This window comes from Perca flavescens, chromosome 21 (genome assembly GCF_004354835.1).
Source record: "Perca flavescens isolate YP-PL-M2 chromosome 21, PFLA_1.0, whole genome shotgun sequence".
Classification (NCBI taxonomy): Eukaryota; Metazoa; Chordata; class Actinopteri; order Perciformes; family Percidae; genus Perca; species Perca flavescens.
In genome coordinates this window covers 27,885,280-27,905,982 of record NC_041351.1, presented here as the reverse complement: position 1 = coordinate 27,905,982, position 20,703 = coordinate 27,885,280, and the positions used below count along the sequence as shown (strand labels likewise).

Sequence of the window (20,703 nt, the reverse complement as noted above, 5' to 3'; positions counted from 1 at the left end):
AAGTACAAAGAGTCGTTGCTATGGAGATGATAACACCGTCTCGTCTCATTGGCGTGAACTGGCAGGTTTTAGAACGCTGCAGACCTGCGCGTTGCAAGAAGTTTAAAAGTTTACAGTCGTCTTGTCACAAATCTTTGATCTGAACTGGGCTTAAAACAAATAAAAGGAAATCATTTCCAACATTCTTTTATTGAACAAATTGAACTAAATACAAAAGGCAGAACAAAAAAAAGTGACAGTTACATTTTAAATTTTCTTTCAACTAACAGGAACTAAAGAAATCTCAGAGTGTCTTTTGCGATATGTCACAGTGTGTTTATTGCACCAGTTGATATCGCAATGACGATAAAAAAACGATATGTTGTGCAGGCCTGTTATCTATCCATTTGATGCTGTTTATCTACATCCAGGTTGTGTTGAATTAAAAACTATTGCTACACACTGCTGGAACGGAGGGGTTGCATGTGATATAATAATGAATAATTCTAGGTCATATCATCATCACTGGTTTTCCACCATAAGGTGGAACAGGTGTTAAATTGCATTCGTGGCCGGGTTGGCTCAGTGGTGGAGCAGGCGCACATGTACTGAGAGATTTTTGCCTCGACGCAGAGGTCTAGGGTTCGGGTCTGACCTGTGACGATTTCCTGCATGTCTTCCCCCTCTCTCGCCCCTTTCTCACCTAGCTGTCCTATCAAAATAAAGGCAGAAAAAGCCCCCAAAAAATAATCTTTATTTTGCATTCAAAGTGGTATTAATATGTGGCCTTAATAACCCTGCAGAAGGACAGCTTGTGTCAGTGGCCCAGGTAATAGAACAATGCTGTTAAAATCTAATATTTTTGTATTATTATTAAAAATGAGTCAAAGAAATAATCTAATATTAAGTCATGACAATCATGGTGATTTTATTTAGCAAAGTACTTGGCATTATCTTGTCAGCCAAATTGTTTATGATTCTTTTTTTGTGTGGGTCAGCCAAGGCTCTGAAAGGGTTGTTTTGTGTGTGTTTGTAGGAAGAGGATGCTGGGACTCTGGGCCTGTCGACAGGCCAGGCTCTGGTCAAACTCCGGGACCAGCTCAGCAGCCTGCTGGAGCAGCACCAAAGGGCTGCGCGCAGACGAGCCTCTGCACAGGTACACATTTGGGCTGCGCGATTATGGACAAAAATCATAATCACAATCATTTTGGACCACATTGAAATCTCGATTCTTTAACACGATTACTCGTTGACTTTTGGAAAGATGTTGCATTTATTAAACTTAAAAAACAGTTAGTAAGTCAACAGTGAAAACACCTCCAACTGTGAAGTTTCCCTTCATACTTTTCCTGTTGAACTTTTTGAATTCCTCTGAAAATAAATAAATAAAAAATATATTCAAACGTTGGGCGAGTGAGTTTAGCCTTCGGGAGGGGTGAAAGTGTGCTTGTCATTCAGAACACACGACAAAATAAGAGTTTTACTTTCAAAACTGAATGTGCAAAATAATTGGTTTTCTCGACTATATTGTTTTTGTGATTGAGCCGAAATTGTGATAAAAATTCAGTTAATTGCACAGCCCTAGTACATGTATACACATTCATATCAGTGGTCTTCAATTAGGTACAGTTACTCCCTAAACTAAATCCTTACCCTGATCTAAAATCTATATTTATTATTATTAAACCTAAACCCAAATTAGTAAAGTGAGGACTGACAAAATAATAGTTTTGTCATCATGACCTACTTGTGAGGATGTTTGCTCCTCATGATTGTGAAAACACAAGACTTACAGAAAGCTATGTGCTCCACATGGCCTTGATCCCCTCCACTAATAGCAACACAGTTTCTTGATCATTATTTAAAGACCCCCTCAACTCCAAAATGGGATTTTCTTATGTTTATGTCTGAACTTTACTATACTGAATTGTATCTATGAAAATTTCAGCAAAGCTTTAATTTAAAAACACTGGATTAAATACTGGTATCTGTGAAGAGATTCAAACATATCCGCGGCAATCTTGATTAGGTACGTCACCAATCCATAAACCAATCGCTGTCTAGTACTTAAAAGCCAGCAAAGAAACCTGAAACCTCCAGCGCAGAGCCGACTCTCAGCCACTGCTAGTTACAAGCTAATAAAACAACAGAAAAGATGCTAACTACTCTTACCATTCTGCTACTCCTCATCTGAGTCTGGGTCTGAGGGCGGGGTTCAGACGCCCAAACTACGGTTGCAGAACGTGAGCTCGTGGACCTGAGCAAGTGGGCTGACCGAGCAGGCGGCCATGTTGCAGGGCACCATTAACACTGCTATTCCGCCCCCCACTGTCTGAACCCAGCATGAGAATTTAGGCTGAATCGTTACAATGTTTTCTAGTCATCTAGCAGCGCGCTGCTCTTTTAACCGACAACCTAAGGTAGATGCTAGAATGTAGTAACCGAACGAGATTCAACCACGCACAAGGAGGATGGGCAGGGCGAGGCCAGATCCAGAATTTCTCAATGAGGGAGAAAGGGTAGATGTGCTTCCAGACACTTTTCAGACTTTTATTTTACTTCTTTATTTTTTATATATATATATATATATATATATATATATATTAGGGCTGTCAAAATTAACGCGTTAATTTTTGCGTTACTTTTTTAATATTTAACTCGTTAAAAAAAATTTAACGCAGCTGTGTTTGTTTCATGTGGCGGCTGAGAAACGTAATACGTCTACATAACAGCAGGTGGCGCTACTCTGTATTGTTGCCCAAGTAATGGCCGTTCAGAATACGATCTCATATTGTACTAAAATAGTTCACTGAAACATGTTTCTGAAAACATTTTAAGCGAGAAATAGGCCGTGCAGTTGCTGAATCGGTCTTCATTTCAGCTCAACAAAGGTCAGTTTAGAAGATTTTCGTCAGATTTTGAGAGACTCTAGTCACACTCATTCCACTCGCCATTTCCGGGTGAGTCCCAACTGCCCTGCCGGCGACTGAACTATCGGCTCGTTGGAGATGAACTGCGCCTCGCCTGTAAAGTAGACGAGAGCAGGCGACAGCAGCTGGGGACGGTGACAACAATCTGCTCTCAAGTCAGACAGTTTCTAGCAGTTTCAGCAGCCTTCAGCAGGACTAAGCCAAATTGTTGCTGCTGTTGTTCTGAAAGATATTAAACATTCTGAACTTAGCAGAACCTTTCCTTGTTTGTTTTTTTCTTCATATTTGCAAAGTTAAGTGATTTAGCATTTAAATATCCATTATTACAAGCTTCAGTCTCAATTTAAAAACGCGATTAATCGCTATATATATATATATATATATATATATATATATATATAGATAGATAGATAGATAGATAGATAGATAGATAGATATATATATATATATATATATATATATATATATATATATATATATATAGATATAGATATATAGATATATATATAGATATAGATATATAGATATATATATATATATATATAGATATATATATAGATATCTGTCACATGTATATATCTGTCACATGTTAAAAGGCTTACATAACACACTGCATATTGTTTTGCTTATGCCTTGTTGATTTATCATGGTCTTTATAGGAACAGTGGGTGAATAGCTTCCTTTACCATGGCAACCGTCACTCCTGTCTCCATTGGCCAGGAGCTGCCCTCACTCTACTGGTGGTGCTGGGACTCTTTTGTTGCCATGGCAGCCAGCCAAAGGGCAGGTAGGTGCCCCTTTTTAGCTGAGCCATCCTGTTCTGGAACATCTATGATGATGATGTACGCGAAGCATCAATAAAAATGTCATTTAGTCATTTATTATTTTGGTTATTATTTATTATTTGGTTTCGGGAAAGGGAAGTTTGGGGTCCCCTGCTGGAGCTGCTCCCCCCGCGACCCGACACCGGATAAGCGGACGAAGATGGATGGATGGATGGATGGATGGATGGATGGAATATTTTGGTTAGGAAAGTCATATGCTTAGGCAATTATTAGAATGTTGAGAAGGCCTTGCCCTGTCTACAGTTTCCCCACTACCATCGTGTCTGAGGCTACATTATCCAACAGTCACGCCAATATTGATTGACTCCCTGACAAAGGCTTGTATGCCGAAATGCGTCAGAGTATTTTAAGATTTATGATGACCAAGCCATAAATAAAGGCTTTGTATTTTTCTAAAAGAGAGTGCCTTGGAGTTTCCTTATTGGTTTAGTCACGCCACCATTGTTGTAAAAGTAAATTCTTTTCAGAGGACACTATAGACAAAATCTGAAAATCATGAAATTCTTGAAATGCCACACATTAAATTCTGATGTCAAATTAGGGATGTCACCAGAACCTCCAAGATTATTTTTGACCGAATACGCATGTCAGTCTATAGGTTAATTGGCATAGCCGTCAGTCAGAGATAAATGGTGCTAAGCGAATCTTGGGGGAGTGGCTGGTCGCTGAACTGAGAATTGTTGGTCCACTTAAAGGTGCAGTAGGTAAGACTTATAAAATTAACTTTCTGTCATATTTGCTGAAACTGACCCTATGTTCCAGTAGAACTACATGAAGCAGGTCATTTAAAAAAAACACCTACAGCCTGTAGTGCGATTTGCAAAACTCCACAGCTCTCTGTTCAGATGCACCAATCATGGCCGGGGGGTGTCTAACTGCGTGTCAATCACTGCTCATGCACACACATTCATTCTCCCTTGTGGGGGGAGGGGCTTAGCAGACCGTTTTGGGCTTTAGCAGAAAGGGGGGAGGGACTGAGAAGTTGTCAATGTTCAAATTTTTTGGCTAAATCCTGGATCTTCACAATCCTACCTACAGCACCTTTAAAAGGTCATTCCACCTTAAGTGAAACTGTAAGTGAATTGTTGCTAACTTCGGGGCTAACCCCTTCGCTTGAATTTACGTGGCTAGCAAGACACAGGAACTCGGCTTGGTTCTTGAGGAGTTGTAGCATTTATTTACTGACAAATAGCCTAAACTGTACACACGCTACTGTTGCTACACATTTGAGTTCAAAACGCATCTTAAAAGTTCTTTTTTTTTTAACATACCGGAAATATATACAAGTAAGTCAGGAACAAATTTAACTTATTTTTTGCAAAAAAAGATGAACAAAAGTGAGTGTAATGAATCAGCAGCTACACAAACACCAGCTGTCTTTGTTCTTGCTGTGTGCCAGACCATCTTACACTTGCCTGGACTGTTCTCAATCCTGTCTAATACCATTTGATTAAATATGTGTACTAACTGACCAATACTGACTGACCAATTAAACACTGATCTGGTTTTAAAATTGGATATACGAATTTGCTATAACTGTAGAGGGTTTCCCCCAAAAAAGTTGTGAAGCCCAGGGCACGTGTCGACGACGGTCTGTCTCAGGCCAGTCACAAGACTGATGGCAAGCCCAATAGTTTCTGTGTTCATAACAGGATCATGGATGGAATTGGGAAATGGAGAAAGCTGTATGACAGATATCATAGGCCGATCTCCTTTGCACCTCCACAGTTCTGGTATAGAGTTGGTGAACGCTGCAGCCCTCCTCCTTCTCTTGCTGCTGAACGTGCTGCTGGTCGGGCGCCAGGAGCGGCTGAAGAGGTGTGAGATGGTTCGGCGTCTCAAGGGCATCATCACACAGCTGAGCGGTGAGTTGGGCTTGTTGAGCGGGTCCTACTAGCGCTGGTATTAATTCATTATATTTAACCTGTCACTGGCTCAGTGTGTCATGCCAGCGTGCTTCAAGAAGTCCACCATCATTCCTGTGCCCAAGAAAACAAGACCAGCCTGCCTGAATGACTACTCAGTGGCACTCACCTCTGTAGTGTTGAGAGAATATTCTAGGTCCCAGTAGCTTTCACAACAAGATGATGACAGGGCAGGCACTGACCCTGTAATTCAGTCTGCATGGTAAGTTGCTCTATAAGAGTATGTGTCATGGTGGTAGTGCAATTAAGTCCAATTTGCACTTCCTGTACAAGATAATCCCTTTTTATCTCTTTTTTTTTTTTTTTTTTTTTTTACAACTTATTCATTTTGACATCCACAATGAAATCTGTTGCAACATGCTTGCTAGCATGTTGTTTGTTAGTCGGATTGTCAAATTCAGCACCATGGGTCCACAGTACTTTGTGCAATGGGGCTAAACTTCCTGTGAATGCAAAAGTTGGCTAACAAACAAACACATTCTGCTGTGGTTTCTATTCCAGTTCTCACTTGGGCTGAGAATTCGTCCCACTATTAATGATACCGGTATCAATACGGCTACTTTGATTCCGATACTGATACTAGTGTTGCAAGCCAGTGAACCGTGGAGCAGCATGAACAAATAATAAATTCCAGCTACCAGCAACCTCACTCAATACAAATTTCTGTCTTTAGTACTGATTGGTTTGGCAGTGTGACAATACTAGACTGTGGGATGCTGTAAAGCACCACTGATAATTAAGAGATGATGCGTCTCACTACAGTATTGTACATTTCCAAAATGACCCTGATCAGTTCAAGGAGGGCTCCGCAGTTTTTCATAAAACATATTTCTTACTGACATTTATAGATCATAATTACATGACATTTGCTGTCCTTATATTCATACTTGTCATCCTCCCCTCCCCTCTTCTCTTCCTCTTTCTAATTGCATCCTCACTTTCTTTGCCTGTTACTCCAGACTATCTATCAGGGTGTGTGGCTGACGTGCGGTGGTCTCCATCTATGTACCCTGATCTGTACACACCCTCGTCCACATCATGGTCCCTGCACTGGACCTACCGTGACTCCCAGTTGGTTAACCTGCCTGTCAGTCTGCTGGTGGAAGGAGACATCATTGCTCTGAGACCTGGCCAAGAGGCGTTTGCATCCCTCAGAGGCATTAAGGTTAGTCTGTGTGTAGACAAACATAGGGCTGGGTATCGTTCAGAATCTTTCGATCCGGTGCCAATTTCGATACCTCAGTTTCGATACCGATTCCTAACAATACTTTTTTCGATCCCATATGTTTTAAAATTCATTTCAACATCAACAAAAATACATTAAACACAAAGCTTTTATTTTCCACCTTAATTGTGAATCAAAACCGTTATCAAAATTAAAAAAAATCTGGTAAAACTGCTCACTCAGAGTAACATTAATAAAATTGCCTTACAAGCTCAGCCTGTCAGTCAGTCATCAGGGCAGAGAAACCACCGTTGTGCCTGCTTGTCTAAGAGGAAGTGTAACGGCAACAGCACCGCGACCGCTTTCACCTCGCCATTAATATCATATCGCAGCAAACGCTGCCTGCGTGAAGTTTTAAAAAACTGTAACCACACTTGAGACCAACCGTGACTCTCTGAGACTTCAACAAAACTGCAGACAGTTTACTCCGTCCGCACCTCTCCGTGTGTGCGTGCGTGTGTGTGTGTTGGTCGGAGATCCAGTCTGTGTCAATATGCAGAGAGGACAGATAAGCTTGCGCTTACGCGCTCAGATGCTTTTGGAACCGAAATTTGGTACTGAAAGAAAGCCCGGTGGCAAGTGTCTTTTTTTATTTTCCGACGAGGGTCCGGCTGGGGCCGGTCCCAGCCTGATGGCAGCATTCATGTAGAGCCCAGTAGTTTCTGTGATCGCTGAATCATGGACGGAATCGCGAAATTGAGAATTTAAAAAAGCTATTAGACAGATTCCACAGGGCCCTACATAAAAAGATTAGAAAATATGACTACATCTAAGTTTTCAACCGAGCAGCCCCACTATAACTGTAGTTTAAAAAAACGTCTTTAAAATAATTCCCAGTTGCTTAGGCCTGGTGGGGGGGCAACTTAAAATTTGATTCCACTACAGCTTAGAGAATACACTATACCAGGAATTTAGTAAAAAAAAGTAAATCCCATTTACTCTACTATAATGTCTATATGTACATATATCAGCAAAGGATTACAAGAATAACACTTGTGTCATATGGAGGAAATATTTATTCATAATTCAAATTGAAAGTCCAAAGAGAAATTGAAAGTCCAAAGGGAAAACAAAGCGAGATCAAATTAAAAATATTATTATTTTTTAAATTTTCCATTTGGCTTTGGCTTTTGAATTTATTATTTGGCTTTTGAATTTCAATTTAACATTGGATTTTAATTTTTATTTGGCTTTTGAATTTCAATTTAACATTGGATTTTAATTTTCATTTGGCTTTTGAATTTCAATTTAACATTGGATTTTAATTTTCATTTAATATTTTTGGCTTTTGAATTTCAATTTAACATTAGATTTTAATTTTCATTTGGCTTTTAAATTTCAATTTAACATTGGATTTTAATTTTCATTTAATATTTGGCTTTTGAATTTCAATTTAACATTGGATTTTAATTTTCATTTGGCTTTTGAATTTCAATTTAACATTGGATTTTAATTTTCATTTAATATTTGGCTTTTAAATTTCCATTTAACATTGCCTTTTCATTTGGACTTGACACATGTCAACGTAAATGAGGAGGCGTGGCACAAAGGCTGGTGGGAGGGTCTGAAACCAAAGGGGTGCAGAGGCCCCTTATGAGCAGCAGGGGGAGCTTACTGCTGAGGAGCACACTGTTAAGCATCTGTCTGCAGATTCACCACTAGGCTGGGTCTGGTTTCACATGATAGAAAATGATGATGTAAGCTAAACACAAACCACATTTCATGCAACAACCGTGAAGTTTTCATGTAGTTACTATAATTGGGCCTGTGTTAATGAGGACTAGATTAGGACTGGATTTAAAGCCGATACTGGTTCCCAACTTCGCCCCAGGTGTGTCTGTTTAAAACACGACTCAGACAACTTCTCTCTTTTGATGTTATATTTAATTAAGCAACAGTAGAAACATGGGTGTGGGTAGCTCTGCTTCGTGTGTTTTGTGTGTGGTCAGATCTCGGGGCACACACACAATCTCAAACGGATAGTCATCGTCCGAACTGCGACCTCTCCTTTTTCTTTCTCTCACTTTTTTCTCCGGGTGGTGCGCGCGGTGTGAGGTGTGTGTCCGCGCTATTCTCCAACATGTAGCCTACTCACAACTATCACTCCTGATTGACGGCCTTTTGTACGGCCCGTGTAGGCTACTTTTTCAGACTTCCAGCTAACAGCGGTGTCTGTGAGCATCACTGGCCGGCCAGCAGGGAGGCGATCCCGGCCGCCACCAGCTGGCTGTCCCGTCAGACTGAAGCTTCTGACAACATCGGAGAAAATGTGCAGTTGGCCATCAATGTTTGTAAAACTGCCCATATTCAAACTCTACACAGTTAATTTATCACATAAAAAAGTCTCAATAGTGAATTTAGTGGTGGAATAGCAGATGAAAATTGTAAAAAGTTTCCAGTTGTTTGCTGCTGCTAATACGGCAAACTCCCGATCTAGATTATAGAATCGATTGCTTTTTTATGATAGTTGTGAGGAAGCTCCATGTTGGAGAATAGTGCGGACACGCACCTCACACCGCGCGCACCACCCGGAGAAAAAGGTGAGAGAAAGAAAAAGGAGAGGTCGCAGTTCGGACGATGACTATCCGGTTGAGATTGTGTGTGTGTGTGTGTACACAAGATCTGACCACACACAAACACACGTAAGCAGAGCTACCCACACCCATGTTTCTACTGTTGCTTAATTAAATATAACATCAAAAGAGAGAAGTTGTCTGAGTCATGTTTTAAACAGAAACACCTGGGGGGAAGTTGGGAACCAGAATCGGCTTTAAATCCAGTCCTAATCTAGTCCTCATTAACACGGGCCCAATTATAGTAACTACATGAAAACTTCACGGTTGTAGGATGAAATGTGGTTTGTGTTTAGCTTACATCATCATTTTCTATCATGTGAAACCAGACCCAGCCTAGTGGTGAATCTGCAGACAGATGCTTAACAGTGTGCTCCTCAGCAGTAAGCTCCCCCTGCTGCTCATAAGGGGCCTCTGCACCCCTTTGGTTTCAGACCCTCCCACCAGCCTTTGGGCCACGCCTCCTCATTTACATTGACATGTGTCAAGTCCAAATGAAAAGGCAATGTTAAATGGAAATTCAAAAGCCAAATATTAAATGAAAATTCAAATCCAATGTTAAATTGAAATTCAAAAGCCAAATGAAAATTAAAATCCAATGTTAAATTGAAATTCAAAAGCCAAATATTAAATGAAAATTAAAATCCAATGTTAAATTGAAATTCAAAAGCCGAATATTAAATGAAAATTAAAAACCAATGATAAATTGAAATTCAAAAGCCAAATATTAAATTCAAAAGCCAAAGCCAAATGGAAAATTTAAAAAATAATAATATTTTTTATTTGATCTCGCTTTGTTTTCCCTTTGGACTTTCAATTTCTCTTTGGACTTTCAATTTGAATTATGAATAAATATTTCCTGTGTGTCTCTGTGAACCTGAGGGCTGTGTTGTCTGGAGCTTTGTGCTCCTGGTAGGGTCTCCCAAGGCAAAGTGGTCTCAGGTGAGGGGCCAGACAAAGAATGGTTCAAAAACCCCAATGAAGAAGCAAGGTAGAGATGGAGTGACCCTGCCCGGAGGAAGCCCGGGGCCCCGCCTGGAGCCAGGCCCAGGCGGGCGGGCTCGTCGGCCCGCGCGCCTGGTGGCGGGTTTGCCACGGAGCCCGGCGGGCACAGCCCGAACAAGCTACGTGGCTCCCATCTCTCCAGCCCATGGGCCCACCACCTGTGGGAGGAACCGTTGGGGTCGGGTGCGATGCCACACGGGTGGCAGTGAAGGTCAGGGGCCTCGGCGGACCAGACCCGGGCGGAAGACGCTGGCTCTGGGGGCGTGGAACGCCACCTCTCTGTGGGGAAGGAGCCGGAACTGGTGCGGGAGGTTGAGCGCTACCGTTAGATCTGGTGGGGCTTACCTCTCGCACAGTCTCGGTTCTGGAACCATACTCCTGGATAGGGGTTGGACTCTTTTCTTCTCCGGAGTTGCCCAGGGTGTGAGGCCCGGGCGGGTGTGGGGATACTCACAAGCCCCGGCTGAGCGCCGCTGTGTTGGAGTTTACCCGGTGGGCGAGAGGGTCGCCTCCATACGCCTGCGGGTTGTGGGGGGAAAACTCTGACTGTTGTTTGTGCATATGCACCAAACAGGAGTTCGGAGTATTCGGCCTTCTTGGAGACCTTGACTGGAGTCCTGCATGGGGCTCCAGTGGGGGACTCCATTGTTCTGCTGGGGGACTTCAACGCACACGTGGGCAATGATGGAGACACCTGGAGAGGCGTGATTGGGAGGAACGGCCTCCTGATCTAAACCAGAGTGGTTGTTTGTTGTTGGACTTCTGTGCTAGTCATGGATTGTCTATAACGAACACCATGTTCGAACATAGGGATGCTCATAAGTGTACCTGGTACCAGAGCACCCTAGGCCGAGGTCAATGATCGATTTCATAATCGTTTCATCTGATCTGAGGCCGTATGTTTTGGACACTCGGGTGAAGAGAGGGGCAGAGCTGTCAACCGATCACCATCTGGTGGTGACTTGGGTCAGGGGTGGGGAAGACTCTGGACAGACCTGGTAAGCCCAAACGTGTAGTGCGGGTAAATTGGGAACGTCTGGAGGAGGCCCCTGTCCGACAGACTTTCAACTCACACCTCCGGCGGAGCTTTTCGTGCATCCCTGTGGAGGCTGGGGGCATTGAACCCGAGTGGACAATGTTCAAAGTTTCCATTGCTGAAGCTGCGGTGAGGAGCTGTGGTCTTAGGGTCTTAGGTGCCTCAAGGGGCGGTAACCCACGAACACCGTGGTGGACACCGGTGGTCAGGGAAGCCGTCCGACTGAAGAAGGAGTCTTTCCGGGATATGTTATCCCGGAGGACTCGGAGGCAGTTGCAGGGTACCCGAGGGCCGAAGGCCTGCAGCCTCTGCCGTGAAAGAGGCAAAGCAGCGGGTGTGGGAGAAGTTTGGAGAAGACATGGAGAAGGACTTTCGGTCAGCACCAAAGTGCTTCTGGAAAACTGTTCGCCACCTCAGGAGGGGGAAGCGGGGAACCATCCAAGCTGTGTACAGTAAGGATGGGACACTGTTGACCTCAACTGAGGAGGTAATAGGGCGGTGGAAGGAGCACTTTGAGGAACTCCTGAATCCGACTAATCGCCCTCTATCTTAGAGGCAGAGCTGGAGGATAACGGGGGATTGTCGCCGATTTCCCAGGCGGAAGTCACTGATGTAGTCAAACAACTACACAGTGGCAAAGCCCGAGGATTGATGAGATCCGTCCCAGAAATGCTCAAGGCTCTGGGTGTGGAGGGGCTGTCCTGGTTGACACGCCTCTTCAACATTGCGTGGAAGTCTGGGACGGTGCCAAAGGAGTGGCAGACTGGGGTGGTGGTTCCCCTTTTTAAAAGGGGGACCAGAGGGTGTGTGCCAATTATAGGGGTATCACACTTCTCAGCCTCCCTGGTAAAGTCTACTCCAAGGTGCTGGAAAGGAGGGTTCGGCCGATAGTCGAACCTCGGGTTGAGGAGGAACAATGCGGATTCCGTCCTGGTCGTGGAACAACGGACCAGCTCTTCACTCTCGCAAGGATCCTGGAGGGAGCCTGGGAGTATGCCCAACCGGTCTACATGTGTTTTGTGGATTTGGAGAAGGCGTATGACCGGGTCCCCCGGAGATACTGTGGGAGGTGCTGCGGGAGTATGGGGTGAGGGGGTCTCTACTCAGGGCCATCCAATCTCTGTACGACCAAAGTGAGAGCTGTGTCCGGGTTCTCGGTAGTAAGTCGGACTCGTTTCAGGTGAGGGTTGGCCTCCGCCAGGGCTGCGCTTTGTCACCAATCCTGTTTGTAATATTTATGGACAGGATATCGAGGCGTAGTCGGGGTGGGGAGGGGTTGCAGTTTGGTGGGCTGGGGATCTCATCGCTGCTCTTTGCAGATGATGTGGTCCTGATGGCATCATCGGCCTGCGACCTTCAGCCCTCACTGGATCGGTTCGCAACTGAGTGTGAAGCGGTTGGGATGAGGATCAGCACCTCTAAATCGGAGGCCATGGTTCTCAGCAGGAAACCGATGGAATGCCTTCTCCAGGTAGGGAATGAGTCCTTACCCCAAGTGAAGGAGTTCAAGTACCTTGGGGTTTTGTTCGCGAGTGAGGGGACAATGGAGCGGGAGATTGGTCGGAGAATCGGGCGCAGCGGGTGCGGTATTGCATTCAATCTATCGCACCGTTGTGGCCGACGAAAAGAGAGCTGAGCCAGAAGGCAAAGCTCTCGATCTACCGGTCAGTTTTCGTTCCTACCCTCACCTATGGTCATGAAGGCTGGGTCATGACCGAAAGAACGAGATCCAGGGTACAAGCGGCCGAAATGGGTTTCCTCAGGAGGGTGGCTGGCGTCTCCCTTAGAGATAGGGTGAGAAGCTCAGTCATCCGTGAGGAGCTCGGAGTAGAGCCGCTGCTCTTTGCGTCGAAAAGGAGCCAGTTGAGGTGGTTCGGGCATCTGGTAAGGATGCCCCCTGGGCGCCTCCCTAGGGAGGTGTTCCAGGCACGTCCAGCTGGGAGGAGGCCTCGGGGAAGACCCAGGACTAGGTGGAGGGATTATATCTCCAACCTGGCCTGGGAACGCCTCGATCCCCAGTCGGAGCTGGTTAATGTTGCTCGGGAAAGGGAAGTTTGGGGTCCCCTGCTGGAGCTGCTCCCCCCGCGACCCAACACCGGATAAGCGGACGAAGATGGATGGATGGATGGATGGAGACTGAGTTAAATTTGGATTTATGAAATATTAATCCTAGAAAACAAAAACCTAAAACACCCTATTGTTCTGTACAATGTTTTATAAATGCATCTTTTGGGAAATAACAAAGTACAATGTTATCTGCTATTTGTCCTAGATATTCTGTTGGAATTGATATCAAGGTACCAAATACCAGAACTGCTATTGGTACAGAAAGCCAATATTTAGTTATCGACAACACAAACGCATGGACACACTCCCAATCCTGTGTTGTTGTCCTACAGCTGACGTCACAGCTTCTAACAGCTTCACGCTGGCAGGCAGGAGACATGCTGTCCTCGGCCCTGCTAGCACGTACGTGCATTAACACTCACTGCTGAGGGAAATAGTTGATAATACGAATAGTTACACATGAGACAGTTGTTTCAAAATCAAATCCCACTCAGCCAGAATCAGTTAAGGTTTATTTGTGCACTGCTTTCTGTTTGTTTTCCATTTACACAGCCAGGGCTGGGTATTAACAGCGGATTCTTTTCAGCGCACACAGAAAATAAAGAGCGCGGTGACCGTGAGGAGATATTCACTGATATTGACAAAAAGTGTATTGGATTAACATCCCTTACTTTACCTTTTAATCTACTCTTCTCTTCTCAGGACGATGAGCACATTGTGTTGGAGCCAGGAGATTTATTCCCCCCTTTCTCCCCTCCTCCTTCCCCACTGGCCAATGAGAAGAGAGGACCCCAGAGCCCCCAGCAGCACCGTCTCTTCAGAGTGGTACGGACTCCAGTACTGGACATAGTCAGGTAGGGAACCTGCCCACAGTGGGCCTGGTGGTTGAGAAATGGATTGTGTGGCTTACCTGGGTGTGTTATCTATGAGAGGCAAATTAATTTAAAAAATGCACCCCCTATGAATTTATGTCTTAAGCAATTGCCTATACCAGTGGTTTTCAAAGTGGGGTTGTTGAGAGATCTAGGAGGTCCCTAGCAAAAAGGGGAATACTTTTTTTTCACTATAATTCCTCCATAAATAACACAATGGCAGAATGTATGCCTATGTTAGTAATCGGTTTCATACACTTACTGTAATAAAACATCTTAAAGCAAAAATCCTATCAGATGAGGCAGCCTGGGACAAAATCTAATCAAATGGGGATCCCTGGTTTTAATGTGTCAGTTTAGGGTTCCTTGATATGGGAACAGCTGGCCTTTGTCACCTATTCCACAGACAACAACTACCTTACATCATTTCAATCAGGAGAGACTTTATTAGAATGAAAAATAAGTGTATTACATTGTGCAAAATAAAGTGAACTGTGAAGAGTCTGGCGACTAGACCCCAATAGTGACATGGTATATTTAGGGGGGTAGGGATGATATGATTAGGAGGAGGGTTGCATCGGTTTATAGTGAAAAGACAACTGACAGCAGCAGAGAGGATTACAGATTTAAAGTGCTCATATTATGCTCATTTTCAGGTTCATAATTGTGTTTAGAGGTTGTATCAGAATAGGTTTATGTGGTTTAATTTTCAGAAAACACCATATATTTGTTGTACTGCACATTGCTGCAGCTCCTCTTTTCACCCTGTGTGTTGAGCTCTCTGTTTTAGCTACAGAGTGAGACGTTTCACTTCTGTTCTGTCTTTGTTGGGAGTCGCACATGCCCAGTAAGTACTGCTAGCTTGTCAGTTGCAGAGTATGAGGGCGTGCCATGCTAGCAGCTAGGCGAGCATTATAACGTGTGTTCCAAAGTCTGTCTCTGAAGTAAAGGCTGGACTACAATAGAGCTGTTTGGAGCAGTTTGTGAACAGTGTTTTCTGTTGGAGATGGTAAGTCCCTTTGGGTTGGACTTTAGGCTTTTTCACTTTGTAAACCTATAACATGCAGAAAAAAAGATATAGAACACAATAAAGGAAAAGGGAAAAAGCCAAAAAGTATAATATGAGCACTTTAAAGTTTGACAGAGATGGTAAGATAGGGTTAGGGAGAATCTGGTTGGTTAAACTAAGAGTGAACGCCCATAGTCTGCTGATTAAGTAGAAGCTGGTGTAGGATTCTCGTAGGGTACAGATTTGATCATTGGCAAATTATCAAAGATGTTTTATCAATATTAATAAAGTTATGAATATGGTTATTAATAACTTTATCAAATCGACAAACAATCAAAACGGAGCACCACCCTGCAAGTCAAGGACCAATAATCAAACTGTGGAACAGTCTCATTTATGTTAAAATCCTTTAAAAAGGAAATAAAGGAAGGGGTGAATCCAAGCACGGACCTGATCGACCAGCAATTATTACAACAAGTACACAAAACAATCACAAGCAACTGCTAATTAAGTATAATAAGATTTATTAACGTCACAATTATCAGTAGCTAATCAATAATCCTTCAATAATAAACTTATATACCTTTTTACAATGTCACAACCAAAAACGAAGCAAAAACAAAGCAGCATGGACACGTCTGTGTCCGTGAGTGTGTGTGAGAGAGAGTGAGTGAAAAAGGAGGGGCGGTGTCGAAATGTAACAACACAAAACAAAAACAACTCAAAAAATGGCTACTCCTGTGAGCTGCACAAACTATTTACCCTCAAGAGGGCGGTAGTGGTGCTGGGTGCACGGAGAAGGGGCTGAAGAAGCCGGGGGTTTGCTGGCAACAGCAAGCACGCTTAGCCGGTATGGTAGCTAGTTCCTGTGTTAGCTCTGTACGAACGTAAGCCGATTCCACGTGGCTAAACTACACTGTTAGCTCGGGAACTACGCGGCTAGCCTGTGTGTGTGTGTGTGTGTGTGTGTGTGTGTGTGTGTGTGTGTGTGTGTGTGTGTGTGTGTGTGTGTGTGTGTGTGTGTGTGTGTGTGTGTGTGTGTGTGTGTGTGTGTGTGTGTGTGTGTGTGTGTGTGTTAGTAAAAGAAGAAAGAGAAGAAGAGTAAAGAAAAGAGGCACTCTGATCTTAGTTATCGATAATGACCCAGTCCCCCTCAGCCACTCAGGTCTGGGCTAACGTGTAGTTAGGACAGACTCTGAGACTTTTGTTTTGCTGAGGAAACTGCACTATAACCACTCCAGTGGCTAACAGCTGATTTTTGCGATTTTCTCGCAGTAACTAATAACTCCGTGAAAGGAGTGATTTAAGCAGGTAGCGATTACAGTTATACCCAGCTACTTAACACAACATAATCAAACGGTATCGTGATCTATTGATACATTCACAGCAACAGATTAATAACCAGATATGGCCAATACATGATTATAATCAGATCACATTAATGGCACAAGCGGTAGCGAACCCTTTGCTCATTAATAACAAACCAAAACGCACTAGTTCTAACATCTGCCCAGAACTGTGTAAGCTTCTTACGGTGTGCGTTGTTTGTCAGTTAAATCTCTTGCCAGAGTTTAACGATCCGTTTCGTCCACAGCAGAGGACGAACGTGATCCAGGTCGACCAAAACAAGAAACAGAACGCCGTCCTTTTCTTGAATCCAGGCTGATTAAACCCGCTGCAGATGAAGGAATACTCCGACAGTATTTCCTCGGATCCCCTTTTTATATCAGGCCGATATAAAATTGTCCCAGCTCAAAACTCGACCAGCGAGGTGATGCTGGCTAGCTAGTCCGGACTAGTGCTTCCTGTCAGCAACCGGGGGTTACCGTGAAAGCGAAGAAGACACAAACGCCGACAGCTTTTATCTTTCCTCCACCTCCTAGTGGTGGGGTGGTGCATTCAAAGACCCGACAGCCAATGGGAAAAGCGCAACCTTATCACAGGTGTGAAGCAGTTCTTTGTCTCAGTCTGGTTGTCACCAGTCTGCCTTGCCGTCCTCGTGTTGAATGCACATTCTCCATTTTGCAAAGTGGCGGCTTGTAGGAGTTTGGTGAAACTGGCTTTGGGAGTCACATGTAGGCCAAGATCCTTTGTCTTGCCTTCAGCTCAATCTGAGCCAAATCACTGTTTAACCAGCTTCTTGGTCCCCAACACTGGACAGCGGGAGACAGAGAGATTGTGAATGAATGAATGAGAGCGTTAAGAGTCTTCATGACTGCACTTTGGCTAAGCTTCATTAAAGTTTGTTTGACATGTGGTTTGCACACAGGGTTTACAAAGATAACACAGTGAAGGCTCTACATTATCTCTATATATTTCCTGTATACAGACATCCGTTCTCGGACCAGAGAGAGTATATTGATGAATAGTTTTCTTACAGGTAGAGAATGCTACATAGATACATGAAAAGAAAACATCTCTAGTTAAAAATAAAATAAAATGAAAGTTGAGGCACTAAATAGCAACACCTAGACATTATCAGCTCCTTATGAGGATGGTAGAAAATAACGTTTTTGTCCCGTGTTTTTTTTTTTTTCCAACAGGAACAGTTTGGAGTTGGCGTTGGTTCGACCCATCACAGTGCTAGATAATGAGAGGTTTACAGTGCAGTCGGTTATCGCCAAGCTGGTCTGTCCAGTCGTTCTGGTGAGCAATTAACATGGAGTTTCAAATTTGTCTGCATTGTATTTGGAATCACGTTTCTCTACTTAAAACGACCCAGATGTAATGTATGCCACCTTTGCCGCTCTGGTATCTTAATAATCTTTCCCCTTAGGTGGCATTCCTGCTAGTGAACACTGTCCGCTACTTTTGTGATGCACCCAGCCTCACCCCCGCCTGCTTCAATTTCTTTCAACTTCAGGTACAATTCAAAACTATAAGTGTGTAGCTAACCAAGGAGTGTATACAGTATTTTGCCATCACGTTTCCTGGGTTGGCATTAGTAATGTGATATTTGAATTATAATCAGCTGTGGAACACACACACACACACACACACACACACACACACACACACACACACACACACACACACACACACACACAATTCTTAATGTTAATGGTATTAAACCTACTGAATGACACATTTTGCACAGTGGTTCAAAAGTGATCATTACATGAAAAGGAGATGACTGGACAGAGATGTAATTGTGTAAAATTGTATTTGCAGTTGATGGGTGTTTTGCCCATCTTGCCCTTGCTCTTCCCTGTTATGTGGGTGCTGTTGAATGCCTTCGGAGAGGCCAGGGTCCTCGCGGAGTTCAGCCGCGCAACACCAGCTGGTCTGGTGAGGGGCGCACACACACACGCACACAAACACAAATGGCGGAGAAGACAGCTCTAGTTACTAACATGGAGGATTGTGTTCTATGTTTTAATTAATAACTGCAGACACACATGCTGTAAGGTTAGACTGATATGTGACATCTGATATTTTACAAGGTCAATACCAACAGTAGTGTACTCCCATCTGTGATATGCTGCTAAACAGTGTGATTAAGAATTGCATGTTAAACATTACCATTATAAATGTTACACAGATATAACATTTAGAAATACTACAATCAGTCAGTGGTCAACCATTGCCAGTAGTTTTTACAGTGTTTTTGTGCCAATTTCCCTTTTAGTCACATGCTATGGGCTTGAGTACAGAGACAAAAGAACAGAATATTTGTTTTTAGAACTTAATGTTTACTGACTACACTTGATGCTGTTTCATATGTTTTTCCATGCTGGCTATTGGCACCTTCCATTCCAAAATAATGATAGAGATCCTGAAACCCATATGAGTCTAACTGTAACACGCACAAACTCACACAGAGGAGACACAGTGAAGGCCTCCCTCTGGGTTTTAACTAGACTCTTCTCTTGCTCCAGCTTGCTAAGTTCTCTGAGGACACTCTAAGCAGCTACACCGAAGTGGTTTCCTCCCAGGTATAACCTCTCGCTGTCTCGCTTTCCCCTCCTCCACTCGCTTGGCTCTCCCACCTGAACCCGCCTGTCTTCACTCGCTTGCTGTCCTTGCCCTTTGCAACTCCCTCTTTGGAACTCCCGTATACAGCCCTCGCTACCCTCCCGCCTCCACCTTCTCACCCTCAGTCTCCATTACATCTTTGATTTCTTCGCCATGGAAATCTTCATGGACATCTTCTGATCAGACCACCTCTCTGATTTTCCATGTATATTCATAACCTTTTTTTTTTTTGCTTTAGTACGAGCCCTTTGCTTTGCTTTCTGTTTTTTTATTCATCTCGTCAACATGTCTTGACCGAGCACCTCTGGATGTAAGTTTACACTCAGATGTATCCGGTCATCTTTGACACGTTATCTCAACAGTCAATCCTGTCTCTTTAAGATCATTTTCTCACCTCATGGATACCACTTTCTAATCCCATGACCTCTCACAGTTCCTAACCAAACCTAATCATTGTCCTCCATCGTTGCCGGGCTTAGTGCTCAAAGGAAAAGTCATCAGCAGATTAACCACCGATCTGCCTTTATAAAAACATCAGTGTTTTGTCTCTGGCTTTGGCGTTGCTCCAAATGAATACAGAGCAAGTGTTAGATGTAGGGAAGATGATCTGGGATGGACTTTTACTTGAATCTGTGCCTGATCTTCAACCTCTGCTTGTCTGCCTGCCCTGCATGTCTGGAAATCAGCCCCAATATGGCCCTATGGTGGTAGTTCTCTAGGGTTTCCTCTCCTAGTTTCCCTTCCTTATCTCCTTTGATATTATAATGAAACTATTTTTGACTTGGTCACAGCATCAAATGATTGAAATCTGTATTTGGCAGATCACTTCGTAATAGTCACTCACCATACTGCTGTTTCTAGTATTGCGAATGCTTTTGGTTTGAACAGATTTTGACCTATTTTAAGACATTGGGCCCTATTTTAACGATCTGAAACGCAAGTATCAAACGTGAAACGCAAGTAGCTTTGTGGGCGGATCTCGGGCGCTGTTGCTATGATACCGGCGGGATAAATGAGTCTTGCGCCCAACGCAAATCTAAAATGGGTTTGTCTAAAGTAGCTAGGTGTGGTTTGGGCGTAACGTGAAAATAACCAATCAGAGTGTCATCTCACATTCCCTTTAAGTGCAGGCGCGCTTGTTCCATGGCGGATTGCTATTGTAACGGCGGATTTGCCTGGCGCACGCCAGCGGGAGCTGTCCGAGATGCGGAAAAGTAGTAAATGCCTGTCTTGACCGGGTGGCGATGTTGCTGCGGTCTCTC

General features: G+C 43.7%; 1 protein-coding gene across 4 annotated transcripts in view; it reads left to right on the top strand.

The window, feature by feature from the left end:
• Window positions 1-20,703, top strand: part of tmem94 (transmembrane protein 94) — a 56,063-nt gene that overhangs the window by 9,479 nt on the left and 25,881 nt on the right. For 3 of the 4 annotated variants that reach the window (XM_028567563.1, XM_028567561.1, XM_028567564.1), the window contains exons 3-11: window positions 1,016-1,135; window positions 3,569-3,696; window positions 5,483-5,619; window positions 6,639-6,844; window positions 14,288-14,439; window positions 18,010-18,112; window positions 18,243-18,329; window positions 18,638-18,754; window positions 19,345-19,401. In XM_028567563.1, coding sequence (XP_028423364.1) covers window positions 1,016-1,135; window positions 3,569-3,696; window positions 5,483-5,619; window positions 6,639-6,844; window positions 14,288-14,439; window positions 18,010-18,112; window positions 18,243-18,329; window positions 18,638-18,754; window positions 19,345-19,401 — 1,107 coding nt within the window. The remainder of the gene's footprint in view (window positions 1-1,015; window positions 1,136-3,568; window positions 3,697-5,482; window positions 5,620-6,638; window positions 6,845-14,287; window positions 14,440-18,009; window positions 18,113-18,242; window positions 18,330-18,637; window positions 18,755-19,344; window positions 19,402-20,703) is intronic. The other variant, XM_028567565.1, reaches the window with a different exon arrangement.